Source organism: Micromys minutus (assembly GCF_963924665.1).
Source record: "Micromys minutus genome assembly, chromosome: 28".
NCBI classification, from domain to species: domain Eukaryota; kingdom Metazoa; phylum Chordata; class Mammalia; order Rodentia; family Muridae; genus Micromys; species Micromys minutus.
In genome coordinates, this window is record NC_137963.1 from 34,579,739 (window position 1) to 34,599,250 (window position 19,512).

At 43.9% G+C, this 19,512-nt stretch overlaps 1 protein-coding gene and 1 pseudogene across 3 annotated transcripts in view; one reads left to right on the forward strand and one right to left on the reverse strand.

Moving 5' to 3' along the window:
* TMEFF1 (transmembrane protein with EGF like and two follistatin like domains 1) overlaps window positions 1-19,512 on the reverse strand; it is a gene marked incomplete at its 5' end in the record, with an annotated part of 80,952 nt that overhangs the window by 54,006 nt on the left and 7,434 nt on the right. For both annotated transcript variants that reach the window (XM_080940359.1, XM_080940358.1), the window contains 2 exons: window positions 1,872-2,001; window positions 7,847-7,956. In XM_080940359.1, coding sequence (XP_080796485.1) covers window positions 1,872-2,001; window positions 7,847-7,956 — 240 coding nt within the window. The remainder of the gene's footprint in view (window positions 1-1,871; window positions 2,002-7,846; window positions 7,957-19,512) is intronic.
* LOC308438672 (small ribosomal subunit protein eS19-like) lies at window positions 9,633-10,123 on the forward strand (annotated as a pseudogene). Its single transcript has one exon. The product of its transcript is annotated as a small ribosomal subunit protein eS19-like (transcript).

The window sequence follows — 19,512 nt, forward strand, 5'->3', positions numbered from 1 at the left end:
CAAGGCTCCGTGCTAAATACTAACGTGAGGCTCCTGCTCCTAGTTGCAGCGTTGTTTGCAACCTGACACACTCTATCTCCTGTGTGACACTCCTGCCTATCAAAGCACACGTGTTCCTAATAAATGACCAATATGGCATCAGAAAGAGTCCCCAAAATTTCCAGATGGAGCCTGTGAAGCACAATGTACTTAGAGAAGTTTATGAGGACATCCCATGACAGCCCCAGAGCACAATACTTTCCCTCAGACCGAATTATCTGTATATAGTAAAATCTTCTCCTGGAGAGGTCTGGTATTTAACTTATGCTTCTGGGGAGTCATTTACCACGTGCCTGATACAAGTGTCTTCAGGCGCAAGTTCTACATGGGGAGTGGAGACTGGGCCAGTACATCCCACAGGATGAGGGCTAGCCACATTAGCAAGATCAAGACTGATGAGGCAGCATACTCCAGTAACGCCCGCACTCGGCCGGCAGAGACAGATCCCGGGAGCTTCCTGGCCAGTCAGTCTAACTATACAACAGTGGCTTCAGATGCAATGAGACCATATCTCCACGAAATAACTCCTAGAAGCTGGAAGGTGGCTCCGCGGTTAAAGAGCATTTGCTGCCTTACAGAGGACCATGGTTTATTTCCCAGCACCCAGACTCTAGTTCTAAGAGATTAATTCAACACCCTCTCCTGACCTTCTAGGGCCCTGCACAGATGTGGTGCAAGCAGGTGAAACACAAAATAAAATGGTAATAAAGGAAGAGGGCAGATGTCTCTCTCTGCTTTGTCATACACCCGCACATTGAGGTATGTACCTGAATATATACATGTATTTATCACACACTCAGACACACAAAAGAAATGAGGGGAAAAGATCAGTCGTGTGTAAAATGAAAGCTTAGGGTCAAATGGTGGTAGAGAAGCTGATTCTAAGGTCAGTAACATCTGCTTAAGTAAGGAAGCGGCGGTAAAAGGCAGCCCTGGAGCTCAGCTTTCCTGGCTGACAGTTCTCCAGGAGGACGTAACACTGCCCGTGACTCCCTGGAGAGGACGGACATCAAGGTGTTCTGTGTTTAGATCTCTCCCAGAATCTGCCCTATGCATCTCTGCTTTGGTCAATTTTAAGTATATCTTTTCTATGCAATAAGTCATAACTCTAATAGCTTTCAGTGAGTCCGATGAGCCCTTCTAGAAAATCTGAGGATACTTTGGGGAACTTCTTACACACTAACATAGCAAGAGCAGTGCTGGGGACTACGCCCACTAACTTGCAGTCGGCCTTACAGCCTTCACACAGTAAGAGGGAAAGCATTAAACACCATAACGTACTAGAAAAAGCAAGTGAATGGAGACACCACCAGCCTGTGTCTTTACCACTGGCCCCTACGGTGTGACTCTGGTTACAGTACCCAACCTGCACCTACTCCCTCAAACTCAAACACAAGTAAGCAGCTCACATTAAAGCCTCCTGGAAGCAACCAATTCAAGGAGAGTAAGATGGCTTCCAGTGATGGGTGGAAAAGAGCAAAAAACTCAGAAAGAACTACAACCTGACATGTTCACAGAGGCTGTCTAGAGACGATCATCTCGAAAAGATAGATAGATGATAGATAGATAGATAGATAGATAGATAGATAGATAGATAGATAGATATATAGATAGATAGACAGACAGATACCTATCAAGAAAAGGATATATGAAGTTCCCATATAAAACATACAGTCAATAAAAAAAATCACCTCAAGTTAAGAAGCAGTAACATAAAATATGATTAAAACCCTCTCAGCCACTACCAGTCCCTATGGCAATGTAAGCCAAACGCTTCTGGCTAGTTCTCTTCTTAGAGTATATGGCAGAGCCATTTCTAACATCATACATACCAGAGTAGCAAGGTCCACGCGCCACCACTGTTATGTCTTTCTGGTGCTTGCAAGCAGCCCTCCTGAGAAAACACTCATTCTGGTAGGTGTCCCCGTTTGATCCACAGACCGGAATGTAATTTGTATGGCACTGCAAGAAAACAAAAATACACTCTCAGAACGACGCATGAGTATTAATGGCATAGCTCACACTCATCAACACAAAAGCACAGTATCATGACATTCTTCTATTGCTAGAGCAGGCTGTCCCTGCTTTACTTTAACAGAGAAGAACTGCATCTTCCTCATGCCTTTTCCTCATGCTCATGGTGAAAATAACTGCAACCTACTTTCTTTGCTAAGAGAAGCCATAGAAAATTAAGAGGAAAGTCATGATGATGTTTATAAAGAGCTATTCAGGTGATGTCACCTTATCATTAAAATTCATTTACTCAATACCTCTAGTAACAAAGTCTCCAGGGAAGGAACAGAGAAGATAGAAAGAAACCAACACAGTCTCTGTACTGAGAGGTCTTATTTATCATCCTGTTAGAACAGGGGAAAGTGCAAAGCTAGATCACGTTCCACATCAGTCGATCAGACACAAAGCATGGCGCCTGATCTCCAGTGTCCAGCTAGGATGCTTAACGAAAGCCTCGTCAGAGAAACTGTGGTCCGCGCTGCACGCTGAAGGACAAACAGGAATGAGGCCGATGAGGATAAGCAGTCATGAGAGCTGAAAGATGACACTGGTTCTACACGCTTAGAGAATTTGGAACTTCTACACATGTAAAGTAGCACACATGGGAACTGGGGAGACAGGTCAGCAGTTAAGAGCGTGTTCTACAGCTCCCAGCACCCACACTGAACAGCTATCTGTAAATACCATCACTCCAACAGCTTTTGGACCCCATGGGCATCTGCACATACCCACACACAGACACATATGCATGCACATAATTTTAGAATTTTAATATGATGAAGCTATCCTCATGAAGTAAACAAGAATAGTGCAGAGGTTCTTTTAAAATGGGTCAAAGTATTTGCAGAAAAATTAGAAACAGACAACTAATATATAAAAGTAATTGACTTTCATTAGCAATCAGGGTTGTATACTGAAATGGGAATTAGTGGGTAAGGGATTCATTATAGTCCAGACTAGCAAGAAACTCTCAGCTATCTAAACTCACCTGCCCAGTGCAGGATTACAGGCATGTGCTGTCATGTACAGCCTTTTTTAAAGTACTATTTATCCATGACACTGAATGCAAATTTAAAAAATAAATAAATAAATAAAGTATAGCAAGAAAACAGATAGCATTCATGGCCTAATTTAGAAAATATGCATAAATTCTAGAAGAAAATGTCAATATAGTTTTCATATTATATCTTTGATTTTCTGTATAGCTCAAATTTTCTGCAATCAACAAGATGTACTTTCACTATTATCTTCCTTTTCACGTGGTCGGTCTCAGTGTTTGAAGTATAAATGTGGCATATTAGCACAGCTCAGTAGCTGCTAACTAACAAGATATTTCATGACCAAGTTGACTCTGCTATATATTCAATATCAGCAAAATCTTACACAAACTTTATTAAAATTAAATTTTTATTTGGAGAGCTTTGTGTGTGAAACTGCTTATGAATATTTTTAATCCAATTTCATTATAAGCAGATGTAAACGCCTGAGTACTATGCTGTCATCTAACATTATCATTCCAAAGCATGTAAGTTATCAAATATTTATACCATAGATGACCTTTATTTTTCTTTTATATTAAAATTATGTACCACAATTCATTTCTTTAATCCCATGTTTTGTAGGCTACACTGTGAATTTCATTTAAAGGTAATAAAAAATGGAACATAAGCTATGGGTGACTGAAAGAGTTTTGAGTTTGATAGGACTGGAAATCTTGACATTTATAAAACAATATCCCAGTAAGCAATGAACAGCAATTTTAAATGTCCTATGGACGTAAATATTCTAACAACCAATGAAGCCCGTGATGATGTCAGACGGGCTCTGGCCCATCACCCGTGTGAAACCAGCAGCACTTTACTATCTGTCTAAAGCTAGCTATCACAGACTCTCCCAAATAATGTCATTACAAGGATTAAATAAGATGTTTCTATTCAGCCACAGAAATTCTTAGTAAATATGAACTATCACTGCTGTCGTGACTGGTCATTTCTAAGTCTTGAGTTCTTGTGTAGGACCATAGCTAAAGAGTTCAAGAAGAATCACAGTTGCTCCCGAGTGATGTCCTTTAGACACTAAACACACATTATTCAGAGTCTCACCCATAAGTCACTTGGTGATGGTGAGCAAGGGTCCTTACATCCCTGCATCAGCCAAAGCACGTACCTCAGAGTGAACCTAAGATGAGGAAGTCCACCCGTTGACCTTTTCATTCTTCGTTTCTAGAATCTCTCACATGCTTATGTGCAAATGAAGAGATCTGGTCAATTTTACAACAGTCAGAGTCATCCACTGACCCTGGACAGTCCCTAACCTTTGATGAGGAACAGGAATCTCCACTGCTTGTGATTGTGATGATACCGTTCACTATTTGAAGCTGTTTGAAAGCTACAGAACTCAACAACACTATTAGCCATTCAAGCATCTGTTGTACACCCACTATGTGCCAGGAACTGTTCGGATCATAACAAAATAAGAAGCTAGGATTGCTGGGATAGTTCATCTTGATTGTCAACGTGACTGATTGATGGGTACCTGAAAGATGTCTGGGCATGTCTTTAAGAGGATTAATTCAGGGAGAAGGGCTGTCCCTGAATATTGGCAGTACCACCCAACAGAACTGGGGGTGGGGGTAGAACAGAAAGAAGCAGCTCGTGAGTACTGGTTCTTCCTCCATTTCCTGGACAACATGATGTGAGCTGCTCAACTCTGTTATACCATGAAGGTCTAAACTTCTGACAATGTACAGCAAAATAAATCAAGCCTCTCCCCATACAGCTGTTGTGCCCGAGTCTTTTGTCACAGCAAAAAAAAAGCAGGACTAACATAGTGTGATGGCTAATTTCATGTGGCAACTTGACTAGGCCTTTGGGTATCCAAATTAAAAGTTATTTCTGGATGAATCTGTGAGGGCATTTCCAAATGAAATTAGCAGTGGAGTCAGTGAACCGAGTAAAGCCAGCCGCCCTCCCCAGGGTGATGCGAATTATCCAATTTGTTGAGGAGCCAAACAGAACAAAATGGCAGAGGAAAACTTCCCTCTGACTGTCCTGAGATATCGGTCCTCAGCCATTAGCTTCCCACAGGGACCACTCTGTTTCCTGGGTCTTCAGCCCTTAACAGGTTGTGGGATTTCTCGGCCTCTGCAATCAAACAATCTAATTCCTCACTATTCTCTTTCTCCATCTCTCTCACAGGGCCATGAGTATGTATGTACGTGTGCCCCTCCTGTTTCTATTTCTGTGGAAAACTCCCAATACAAAGGTCTAGTAAGACTGAGAGGCCATGGAGCTAGTAAGAACAGACACAAACACAGGAAGACAGGCTACAGAACTCTAAATCTGACAGGGAAGAAAGAAAATTAGGGGAAAGCCAGAGACATAAGTTTTAAAGGAAAGATGTAGCGTTCATAATTTTTCTATGCCTATAATTAGTGAGTGGCTTTGTTTATATAACTAGCAAGATAATGGCTTTTATGAAGCAACTAACAAAACTTGCAGTTACACACAATTCTACTTTCTGCGAAGAGGAATCTAAATCATGCCCCCAGAAGCTTTATTAGCCCTGAAAGCATGCAGAATTCTAAGCCATCTTTCAAGCAATCTGACTAGCACTGTTAAGATTTACGCAGCAGAGAGCTAGGCCGAATGCACATATCAAGCCGTTGTTTTTAAACTGCCAATAATCTAGGTTTTATGAACAGATTCATAATATCATAGGAAGACAGCAGAGGAATCAAAGGAGAGCTTCCTCAGCAGAAGGAACAAACCCCGCGGTAAGCCTTTCGGTAGTTCGCCCCTGCGAGGCAAGGACCCCATCTTTAAACATCTTCAGCATCCAGCCTAAGACACTGCACACAGCTAACCTAGAAAACCACCATCTGATCTCGCTTTTATTTCTCTTCCCGCTTTGCCACGGGTGAAGAGCTGAACGATTTAAGACAGATCATGGAAAGATTATTTATTTTTTAGCTGCTGAAGGACATTGAAAAGTCTTCTTTTAAAAAATAATCTTAAAAAAATCGCAAGGGCTGACAAAAAGAAAAAAAAAACATCATAGGCAAGCAGAATATAAAATCAACGCCACAGAAATGAAAGAGGCCCATGGAAAGGCACAGAAGGAGCTGGTATCCCTCAGCCAACAGGCTCAAGGCTGTGAAGCTAGCCAAAGCAGGCCAACCCAGCTCGGAAGAAAGTGGCTATTGTGGAGCCTGTCTCACAGAAATACTGCTCTGTATAAATGAATGAAAAGTCTCTTTGACCCTAGAACCTAACTGGGTGGTCAGCAGCAGCAGACCTAGCTACCCGTCCCCGTGGTGGGCAATACAGTGAACCTGGCTACCCATCCCCGTGGTGGTCAATACAGTGAACCTGACTACCCGTCCCCGTGGTGGTCAATACAGTGTACCTGGCTACCCGTCCCCGTGGTGGTCAATACAGTGAACCTGGCTACCCGTCCCCATGGATGGTGAATACAGTGAACCTGACTACCCGTCCCCGTGGTGGGCAATACAGTGAACCTGACTACCCGTCCCCATGGTGGTCAATAGAGTGTACCTGGCTACCCGTCCCCATGGTGGTCAATACACTGTACCTGGCTACCCGTCCCCATGGTGGTCAATACACTGTACCTGGCTACCCGTCCCCATGGTGGTCAATACAGTGTACCTGGCTACCCGTCCCCATGGTGGTCAATACAGTGAACCTGGCTACCCGTCCCCATGGTGGGCAATAGAGTGTACCTGGCTACCCGTCCCCGTGGATGGTCAATACAGTGAACCTGGCTACCCGTCCCCGTGGATGGTCAATACAGTGAACCTGGCTACCCGTCCCCATGGTGGTCAGCAGCAGCAGACCTCTCTAGAGTGCCGGTTACTTTGATTCGATTCTCTATTCCTTTCAATGGAAATAAACATCGAGATTGTTTATAATATTCAAGGATGTTTCAAACACAAGTGCTCTTACCCTCTGTGTTCTTGTGACATTTTCTAAGTATGAAATGTGCCTTTGATGTGCCTTTGTACAGATGGGATTCTGGTGAGGAAACAATTCTTAAGGACATATATTTGCCTGGGGTCACTGGATTACCAGAAACACTAACTCAGCTAGAAACCGTATGCCTGGTTTCTGAACCTCTTCCTCTCCTCATAATTCAACATGGCAGCAAGACTGTAAGTGAAAACCCAACACGCTCTTTCTGTACTTCATGTCCAATTGTGAGAGGCCGTCTACAGCTAGATTATAACTTATCAATAATTTTAAAAACCAGACAAGCAGGAATAATCGAGAGCAACGCTCTCCACCTCTCTGTGTTTTCAGTCAGTAACAGCACAACGGCAACACTAAGGCACCATACTCTTGGGTTGTGACTCTACTTCCCAGCCCATCTCTGACCCCAATTCCCCTGAGGCTTTAATTCATCCTGGTTCTAAATAGGTACTGTAGGGGAGGGGAAAAGCCAGGTTAACAGAAAAAAGGGAAAACCATGCCAACTTGTTAACTAAGACCCTCTCCCGAGGCACCTCCCTTTTCCCTGCCACAGCAAAGCTGCACCTGGCTATCTAACATTTTCCCACACATGTGCACACCTATCATGGACAGTTTGTTCTCCTTAATTTCTGGAATGAACCACAGAAAACACAAATAACAGGACTTAACCTGGCAAGAAAGAACCAGTTGGCTGCGCGATAAATTCCTTCGGGGGTCAAGGCGCTACGAGGTTTTTATTCGAGAAATGTTGGATTATAAAATGGGAGTGGTGGCGTGGTAAGTTAAGTTAGTTTTGGTTTTCTCACCTGAAACTGGCACGCACATTTCAAACCATCTCCATCTTCTTTGCAGACACCTCCATATTTACAGGACGATTCATCACACTCTCTGATGTCAGATTCTCTCAGACTTAATTCTGCAAGAGAGGAAAACGTTGTTTCATGTGTACACAACCATACATATATTACACACACACACACACACACACACACACACCACAATGTACACAGATTAATAAAAGTGCAAATGTACGAGGCATCTTATCCACTGGTATAACAGACAATATAAAAACGTTATGGGTGCCAGAGAGAGGGCTCCAACGTGAAGAGCACCTGCTACACAACCATGAGAACCAGGGCTCACATCCCAACACCTGCTGCACAACCATGAGAACCAGGGCTCACATCCCAACACCTGCTACACAACCATGAGAACCAGGGCTCACATCCCAACACCTGCTGCACAACCATGAGAACCAGGGCTCACATCCCAACACCTGCTACACAACCATGAGAACCAGGACTCACATCCCAACACCTGCTGCACAACCATGAGAACCAGGGCTCACATCCCAACACCTGCTACACAACCATGAGAACCAGGGCTCACATCCCAACACCTGCTACACAACCATGAGAACCAGGGCTCACATCCCAACACCTGCTACACAACCATGAGAACCAGGGCTCACATCCCAACACCTGCTACACAACCATGAGAACCAGGGCTCACATCCCAACACCTGCTACACAACCATGAGAACCAGGACTCACACCCTAACACCTGCTACACAACCATGAGAACCAGGGCTCACAGCCCAACACCTTACACAGTAAGCCAGGCATCTTACTACACCTCTAACTCCAGACAGGAAGATCTCTAGGGCTTGCTGACTTCCAGCCTACTGAGAAAAATGTAAACCCTTGGTCTGGAGAAAGGCCTTCACAGGGACAGTTGGAAATCAAGGGAAGTCACCAACACCCTTTTCTGGCTTTTGAATGAAGGCAGCAGCACAGACATGTGTGCATATATTCAAACGTGTGCATATAGTCACACACATACACACAAATACATAAATCTTTTTAAAAAAAATAAAAAAATAAAAAGAAAAGCAAGTTCCTGTCAAAATGTTCAGAATACTCCAAAGAGAATCTTAAGATACATCCCCAAAAAGGAACTTTACTCCAAAAGAATCTCAAAATTCTACATTTTAACACAATTTCTAAAGAAGAATCAATAGAATTTTTCTGTTTGGGCTTGCTAAACAATGTGATGTTGTGAATGTCTTGATAGCTTAGACTCTTTGTCTGGTGAGTGACTCAATTTTAAGGAAAACAAAGTTTGCATCATCACGCATCCCAGGAAAACAATTTCAGTTGCAAAGAATTATAAAAGCAACTGGAACTTCACACAATAGGTAGGTAATGAACATTTATGAACACAAAATTAAGAAGATTTAAATTTTCTCTCCCGTTAAAACTTTCAAATGATCAAGTTGATTAAAGTTACCGTAGGAATTAAAGTCAAGCAGCAAATTCATTTCTGTCCCAAGACTGTCAGCCCTGCACTGGGAGCAGCACATTCAACTTCCTCAGAACCATTCGTGGCTTCCAGGTTGGTGCTAAGTCACATGGAACTGGGTAAGAATCCTTAGATGCATTGTCCTTTCTTCCCGTGGGGAACTAGAGCCACAACAAAGGCACATATGCAAACAGTAAACAGACATCCATCTTAAAAACCATCTCGAAACTTGTTCACTGGGAAACCCAGCTGTTCCCTTTCCCCTGGCTGGCAGCGCTCAGAGGCCACGCAATGCCCGGAGTTACTGTAAAACACGTCAACCAGCAGGAGTTCGTCAGGGCTCTGGCAGCCTTCCTCAAAAAGTCCGGGAAGCTGAAAGTCCCCAAATGGCAGACACGGTCAGACGGTCAGGCTGGCCAAACATAAAGAGCTTGCCCCGAACGATGAGAACTGGGTCTACACACGAGCTGCATCCACAGCGCGGCACCTGGACCTCCGCAGTGGTGCGGGGGTTGGTTCCATGACCAAGATCTACGGAGGACGGTGTCAGAACCAGACACTTCAGCAGAGGCTCTAAGAGTGTGGCCCGCTGGGTCCTCCAAGCCCTGGAGGGGACCAAAATGGTGGAAAAGAACCAAGATGGAGGCCACAAGCTAACACCTCAGGGACAGAGAGATCTGGACAGGATCTCTGGACAGGTGTCAACTGCCATCAAGAAACACTGGAACGAAGGATGCTGGATTAATACATTGCCTCATTCATTAAAAACCACCTCAGTATAGCCATGGTCATGTACGTAGAAGAGCCAGAGGCTGAAGCTAACCTCCGGCTGGAAGAGACTGGTTAACTCCAGGAAAAGTACAAGATGTCTCTTGCACTCTACATCATGATGAGGTAGGTCCTGGATCAGACCCATTTCCCCAGCAACCCACTATCCCTGGCTTTCAAAGCAGGATTCCTGGACCAAATCAGAGGACTCCGATGTCTAGTTAAAGCTACGTAGGGGTATCTCACTGGCCTCCCCAAGTCACTGTCTGCTCACTCTGCAAGGGTGTCTACAGTATGCCACTGCTAAGGGCTGCAACTGGAGACCTGAGTCAGCAATTCTTAGACGAATCAACACTCCGAAGCACCAAAGCCTGGGTTAGGGTAGGAACAGTTTATATACCTGTGGGTTACAGTTATTTTTTCTTTGTCTTAAATAGGTCTCAAGGTCACAGCAAAATGTTGCACTTAAAAGAAGACAGCCAATATGGTACTTTTACTGTTCTGTTTTTCAAACCCACCTACAGAAGATGGGGTTTAAGCTGCAGCCAGGGCTATAAAGGTCTTGGGTTCTTGGCTCACCTCTCCATATTTTTTCTTGTCCTTCCTTCCCTTGTTAAAAAATACATTTAGCTCTGAAGAATCCTTGGTATGGCCCTCTTTTTTTTTTCTATATCTAGTCAATAAAAATGTATAGCAGGTCCAGGAAATATTTCAAATTCTAAGCTTCAGGACCTAAGAAGACCCTGTTGTAGCTTGAGCTGCCACCACACACTGAAAGATCAAAGAAAGTCATCAGCTCGAGGTGTCAGCAACGGGAAAGACAGGTGTCAAGAATCATGAGGCCACCATACCACATGGCGTCCACACCTTTCCATTACTGTTGTAAACTATGCAAATGACTACATTTTTAAAAAATTAAGCCCTCATCATATAAGCCAGGTCACAGACAAAAACCATTAAACATTATCCCGATAACATATTAAGGCAAACATTTCTAAGCAAAAGGCTTACATCTTTTGTGCTTCTTTGTACATTTCTGAATTTGTCAAAAGCGCCATGATTTCTGGGTTCTCTACTCCCTAACTAGCACGACAACCAGACTTAGCTCAAACTCAGTATAGGACTCCGAGCGTCCTTGAGAAGAGGGCACTCCGATACCTGTCATCGAGGAAGATGATTACACACCTGCCTGCCTTTGAGCCCAAAATGGAAGCTCAGCAAAATGGATGTGCCGTTACTAAGGCTCTCAAAAAATAATCTCTCCAAATAAAAAATATTACACACACACACACACACACACACGCACACACCACTTCGAGAGTGGCTCAAAATAAAAATAGTTTGCTCTGGTTGCCAATCTTCCCATCACCCAGTTCTCATATTGTAAGAGCTGTCTCCGATTTCATTCACTCCCCAAGACTGGGAGACAACGCACAGGAGGGGCAGGCGCCCTGCTTAGGGCTCAGATTGTTGGCACCGCTCACTAGAGGTTCAGGCTACAGTTCAAACCAGAACTCAGCAACCCTTGGGATGATCTGGCCTTGCTAACGCCTTTCCAGCACACAGGAGAAACACAGTCTTGTGTGGTTAGCACTCATAGAGAACCAAAAGGCAGCAAAGTCCTCAATGTGACCAGAGAACTTGGGGCTTCTCAAGTTGGGCTAGATATTTTGGGGGTAAATTATTGATCGTCACTGAGCCGTCTGGACCAATGCCAGTGTTTAGCTGTGATTAGCAAAATGCCTTCAGAGTTTACCAAACGGCCCCTGGGAGACAAGACCACTCCCAGCTGAAAATTGCTGTGAAGATGAAATCAATAGCTTCACACTTTATTCTTTGCTAACAAGGGTGTCCAACCCTTCAGCGCTGGGATACGATGTCCTCCGTAGACCGTGCTGGGCCACGTGCATGGCCATCCTAGGGATACGTGCATCCCTTGGGTTACAAGTAAGGCACACCTGCAACTCAATTGCCGTAAGCAGTAACCTCCAAGAGCCTAAAGTATTACTAGAAACTTCTTCTATTTCAGAAGAGGGCCCTACATACAAAGTTATATGTTGCAGGTTCAGAGTAGAGGTCCCACATGTTCGAACTAATGCCTTCGTGTCTAGTGACAGCAGAATCTTTATTCTCCTCCAACCCCAACCACTTCTCATTTGATCACCCCCCCTTCTTATTGTCTTATTGTTGTTGTTTTTGTTGTCTTTTTTTGAAGTAGGGTTTTTCCATGTAGCCCTGGCTATCCTGAACTAGTTTTGTAGACCAAACTGGCCTTGAGAACTCACAGAGATCCTCCTGCCTCTGCCTCCTGAGTGCTGGTATTAAAGGCGTGTATCACCACACCAGGCTCCTTTCTATACTGTCAAGTTTGGGGCAATCAAGGTGGGCCATTCTCTGAGGCCTGTAAACCAAGTCCCATGGCACCAGGAATCCTCGAGGATACTGTCACACTGCAGAATGACAGGAAGACTGCAGCTCCCATCACAGAAGGGGCTGCTTTTATGTGACAGCGTCACCTGACCTAGCTAAGCCCATCTACACATCAGTATAATTATGTCCCTTCAGCATCTCATGGAACTGAGAAGCAGCTGTTCCCCTGAAAGCTAAACTAGGTGAGTCAGAAGAGGTGAGCTACTTCAGAAGCAAATGGACTCACGATTACAGTTATGCATCCACAGGTCTTCAGTTCCCTTTCAAAGGGGATGAAAAGTAGAATCTGTAATTAACACATTGTGAATGTGCTTTATTCAGGGAGGAATAAGCCATTCTCGGGGGAAATTCTATGCCTGTTTTCAAAGTATCATTTAATAAATATATTTTAAGTTAAAATAAACTAGACCATGCATTAACATATCACTTTCTCAAATATCAGAACCCTACTGATCCATACAGGAAGGAAGTTCTTATCACATACAAAACCGCTCTGGTCCATCACACCCTCCTCCCGGATGGCTCCCTGGAAGCATTCGCTAGCACACTGCTAACTTCAAATCCTGTGCGGCTCCCACAGCCTTACTAGTAGAGCCAGATCCGCCTGCCCTCACCCAGTCTGCAGAGCACCTTAGGGAGGCCCTCCCTCTCTAGGAAGGCTTCCTGAGGCCTCAACATAGGAAGCTATCATTTATCGCTGGGCGAGGCCCGGCTGACTCCTCACAAGGCATATCTGAACATGTCACCTTGTCTTCAGAAACACAATTTCAATGTCTTTATAACGACTGTCTATGTGTCACTTGTATTTGGGAAAAACATCCTTCTTCAGAAAAGCGCAGCCACTCAAACATCAGGGTCCTGATAGGTGGTTTCATTCCTTCAAAGTATATTCTGGACTACATGACCAGATGTCAGCTAAGCAAACCCAGACCCTATCTATGCTGAAAACTAAAAATATAAAGAGGTTAAATAGTTACAGTACCTCACCTGAAACAATGTGGTACAGCCAGGGAATATTATATACCAATTTAAAGATTCATCTTATATAATACACAGATATTCCATAAAGGCTGCATGAGTGGTTAAATGAAAAAGAATATTAAACTATACATACATGTAATTATATTTTTATACGCATACAGGGAAGACCAGGTAGGAAAAAAAAATTTTAAATGACTATTTCCTGCCAGTTCAAACAATTTTTTCCTCTTTTCAGGTTTCTATATTGGTTATTATTTAATTGGGTGTGGGGGTGGGGCTCAGCGTGATGTCAAATCAAACCGGAGGCAGTTTGCAACATCATGAGCAAAACTGTAACGTATGGAGGTCAGAGAGCGCCAAGTTTCTACCTGTGCTTAGCCTTTTTGATTCAATGAGATAACCTGTTCAAAGCAACACAGCCTAGAACACATAGACAACACCCAAGATCGGCCCATCCCTAGACATGGCTTCAACCCCTCACCCACCTAAGAGGCACCTCTAATGACAGAAGGCTGGAAAGATAAAGTCAGGGCAAATCAAGAAATAGATACAACTGTTAACTTCAAGCTCCAGCAAATCAGAAGAATTAGAAGTTAAATTTTCTTCAACTTGTTTGCTAAATTAACATTATCACAACCTCAATCTTCTATCGGGGCAAGGCGACAGAGAAAATGAACTTAGCATTCCATGCAAATGCAGCCTACACTGAAATTAAAATGCATTAACAGCAAGAGATGACTACAACTTCTCTAAGCTATACTGAAATGAAAGAAGCTGCACGCGTGCCGTGCGATTACCTGCCTCCGGTATTCCTGTCACCCATTCGGCGTGCTACTGCCAAGCTAGCTTTGCAAATTAACACTTGGAGCCCATCAGTCCTCCATCTCCACCCCCCGAATCTTCAGGTCGAAATGCCTGAGTCAGGATGCTCCGGGCAAGGTGACAGGGAGGACACCTGTGGTTCCCAAGCTGAGTAGTGAAAACACCAGCTTCTGGCCAAGGATGCAGGACAGCAATGGCCTCTCCCACCTCTGGTCTCCAGGGCACTGACACTAGCTTGGCAAACCTGTGTGTTCTCCTCTCACAGATTCATAAAGTGAATCTATTATGGTGCTTGTTAAAAATAATGATGTCAAATCTCCACATTCCCTGACATGATACATTAGCCTTATTCAAGGCTTCACCCCCTCCCCCATATGCACAAAGACTCAGAATGTAGTCTACTACATTTCTACCATTCCATAGGCAATGGTAGTGTGGTTACCTAGCACAAAGCCCCGGGTTCAAATCTCCCATGCCACCAAAAGTACAATAACTAAGTTTTTCTAAATCCAACCTTTGTAATGTCTTTAAAAGAATTTCAGGGCTAGGGAGATGGCTTTTTATGTAAAAGCACTTGCCCTGCGTGTGAAAACCTGAGTTGGAGCCCCCAGAACTCTTAAGACCCAGATACATGGGTCAGTCTCTGCAATCCCGGCTCTTGTGATGGAGACAGGAGAGCCCCAAGCTCCCAGGCCAGCTAACCTGGTGTACAGTGAAAAACCAGCAAGGGGACCAGGTCTCAGCAAAGACAGAATGTACAGAAGGATACCCGAGGTTGTCCTCTGACCTCCACAAAGGGACTGTGTCACACATGAACAGATGTGTGCTCACGTACAAAGCCTGAAAGAAAACTGTGAACCATGATTCTTTCTTGGGGTTTCTGAGACTAGTGGTTCAGGTTTCTTCCTCAAGTGATGGACGTGTTCTTAGGAGATCACAATAGCACGGGGTGGGTGTATAAAACCCACTGAACTGCAGGTTTTAGATGGCAAAGAAGGTATCAGCCCTTCTGTAAACCAGACGAAACCATCTTGCTACTTAATTTGGGAATCTGAGACACATGACGAATGAACACATTAACATGGTGTTCGGGACACAGCCTGCACACCACCTCCAGTAGTCTCCTGGCTTTCCCACTTCTCAGCTGTGTGATCACAGTAATTAAGCACTCTACAAGGGAGACAGGACCTTTCCCAAGATGCTGGTGGAGGGCTACAAATACGGAGGGACCTTCGAGCAGCACAGAACATTCGAGCCATGATAGTGTCAGACGCTTACAAAATAGACAACGTGTGGAAAACACTGCCACATCCATTCTTCCTGCTGTCTCTGTTTTGACACCGTCTAGCTGTGTCACCCAGGACTGTACTGCAACTCTGAGGCTCAGAGGATCCCAGCAGCTGGTCCATTCTGTATGTCCCTCCGCGTCAGAACATGCTCATCTTTACAAACACCAACCTAAGCATACATCAGTTAGGAATTAATTAAATTATTGATAAGACGTTACCCAGCTACTAAAGCACGTGAGAGATGACTCGGTGGTTCAATCCTCTCACTGTTCCTTCAGGGGACTAGAGTCCAGCTTCCAGCACCAATGTTAGGAAGCTCACAATCATCCCTAACTCCAGCTCTAGAGGATCTGACACCCTCTCCTGGACTCCATGTAAACACACACACACACACACACACACACACACACACTCACACACACTCATACACACACACTCATACACACTCTCTCTCACACACTCACACACACACTCATACACACAAACACACACACATACACACACACTTACACACATACACACACACTCACACACTCTCGCACTCACACACTCTCTCACTCACACACTCACACACACTGATACACACATCACATACACTCACACACACTCATACACACACTCTCACACACTCACACACACACACTCACACACACACACACTCACACACACACTCATACAGATCCATACACACATGAATAAAATGAATCATTAAAAAGAAGACAAAGACCCACTATAAAATTAAAAAGAGAAAAGCAGGATATAAAATGGCACATGGTCGTACACTCATCTTTACTTTGCTTGTGTGTTTGTTTATATACATATTTTAGAATTTTCCTAGTGTACTTAATACACAGCCTACTTTGAACATTTTTCAAAAGTTAATAAATCTGGGGGCTGGAGAGATGGCGCAGTGGTTAGAGCACTGACTACTCTTCCAGAGGTTGTGAGTTCAATTCCCAACAACCACATGGTGACTCACAGCCATCTGTAATGGGATCCAATGCCCCATTCTGGTGTGTCTGAAGACAGCTACAGTGTACTCATTACATTAAATAAGTAAATAAATATTAATAAATCTGGGCACACAAATATTGGTATTGGTTCTATTTCTAGGCTCTGCCTCTTAGTGTCTGTAACATTAAGTAGAATAGGAGGTACCCAGATCCCAAGAACTCACCCAGAGACAAAAATCTGTAAAAACATCGTGAAAACTGGCACTTCGGATCTTGGTATCAACTGCTTTGAAGAAGAAAAACACCTGGAGACAGAGTCTTACTATGCAGTCTCAGCGAACCCAGAACTTGCTATGTTGAACAGTCTATCCTCAAAGCCATAGAGATCCACCTGCCTCTGCCTCTTGAGTGATGGGATTAACCATTTTAAAAAATAAATAGAACTGAGTAGGAATGAACTTTAACAATATATGAAGTCACCCAAGAAAAAAAATATAAACTGAAAAGAGTTTATGACTCAAACATGTAATTCTAAAATCCAAGAGAGCACTACACCAAGTTCGTAAATCCCTTATCTCTCTCTGGAGAGAAGCTCATAACAGAGTTAATAGTAATGCATAAAGGCTTTTAATCCCGAATTTTAAAAGGCCTCAATGGGTTAAAGTCACTACCTCACCAAACTTAGAAATTTACATTTTTTAATTCACTAAAGAATCTACATATGTAGGGAAAAAATGAAAGTTAATAAATATTAAATTAAGTGAGGATGGCTGGCTGTAAAAGAAAAGAGAAAATAAAATAATAGTGAAGAAGAAAAAGATGAGGGGCAGGGCCACACAGGCATTACAGACACAGAGACCTTCAACTTTTAGCCTTTGTTACCTTTGTTATAAAACAGAAAAGTTCCTGTTGTCCCCTCAAAGCCACACCCAAGCTCACTGAACCTCGGTGACATTTCCCAGTGTCAACAGGCGATTAATGTCCCTCTGCCCACCTCCTTACCGGAACAGAGCTTTTCCCCGCCAAAACTCCATAATACTAACAGATATGAAGTTTCTTTTGTGGGGAAGCAAAAATCATTACAGAACCTGTGTTATATTAAAATCATTGCATCATTTAAGAAAAAAGACAGCTTGGCATGGTGGTGCCACCCTGTGATCTCAGTACCAGGGAAGTGAAGTCAGGCCAGCCTTGGCTGCAGTGGAATGCTTAAGTCAGTATCAGCACGGTGCCTACAGTGCCCACACCACTATCCTCTACAGGGCCCTCCCTCCATTACCGTCCGGTACAGGGCCTGGTTACTACCCAGTAGATCACCACAAACACAAATGATGGAGCAGCACATCATGATGAGGAAGGACTGATTGATCCACATCCTACTGGGAAACAAATCCCAGCTCTGAAAAGCTAAGACCAATCCAGAATGCCCTACAAAGGGGTACAAGGTATAAAGAAGTCAAAAAGGACAAGAACCTATCAAAGCTTAATGTACATTTCCTAAACGACAGAACAAACATTCCTGTTGAAGACCTATGTCACAGATGACAACATAAAAATTACTCATACAGGAATGCTAGGAAGCTGGCTTAGTCTGGAAAGTGTTTGGAAACATGAAGGCCTGGGTTCGGATTCCCAGCAACCCCATAACAGCTGGTGTGGAAGTGGGTATCTGAACCTCCAGCCCAGGAGAAGCAGAGATGGTGAGTCCCTACATCTTGCCAGCCTAGACAATGTAACGTCATCAGTGGTCTCCGGGTTCAGTGAAAGAGTCCCAAAAATTAGGCAGAAAGTGACTGAGGAGGACACACCACGTGTACCACTGGCCTACACAAGGGCTATACATACGAACAGGGACACATCCATACAACACACCATGAACACACACACACATTAAATGTACAGAGCTAATACAAAGAACGGATTAGAAGCTGGAGAAATGGCTCAGTGGTTAAGAGCACATGCTGCTTTTCCAGAAGACCAGAAGAATTCAGCTCCCAGCTTCTAACGTGTCCAGAGGCTTACAGCTCCAGGGGACCCCACCCTCTTCTGGACCTGATGGGCACCGGAAAGCATGTGCACAGGCACACCTGCACATTCAAACAACTAGGGCAGATCTTCAGAAGGTAACTGCATCTTTTCCTGTGTGAGGAACCAGTCTGGTAGAGTGAGGTTCACAAAGAGCAAGGGGCAGATAACGGAGAAAAGAGCGTACACACAGTGGGAGCAGCCAAGGCTTGGCTCTACGACGGCAGCTAGAGGACGCGGTGCATGCCTGCGACTCCCTCTTCCGAAGCAAAGAATTTTTCCAAGTTTCATAAAATAAGGATTGTTGTGGAAAATGAGAAGACAAGGAACTTTTTCCCCTAGAGTGTGAACCTTTCATAAAATATTTCCAAAGCACAATGTCAATATCCATCTACTTTTAATATGCACAAACCTAGAAAATCTATACAGTTCATTCTCCAACCGTAACACAAAACTGCTAAGCAAACGAACACACCTGAGTTCATGAACTTTATAACCATGAGTGGAATGTAACCATAAATGCCTCAGTATCTTTTCTAAAAAGTGAATGTAACAAATTTAGAAAGAACAAAAGAAAAGGCAAAGCATAAAAGAAGGAAGTGCCAAGACAAAATGAAGAAACTAAAAATACCACGGGGGAGTTTAAGGAAAACGGTTTAAGCAGATAGTAGAGTGAGTCTGAGCTCAAGACAAAGAAGCGGTGGGTTCAAAATAAGGACTAAAAACACCAAGGGGGACAATCCTGAGTGAAGCGGCTCTTCCTGCTTCCCTAACACTGTGCCCGCCACTGATGGGCAGCCCCTCCATCAGGGAGAGGAAGGAGAGGATGCTAGCCTGGGTGAAAGGACAGGCACGGCACACAAGGCCACACACAGGCAGGGCTGTGCAGCAGGAACGTGGAGC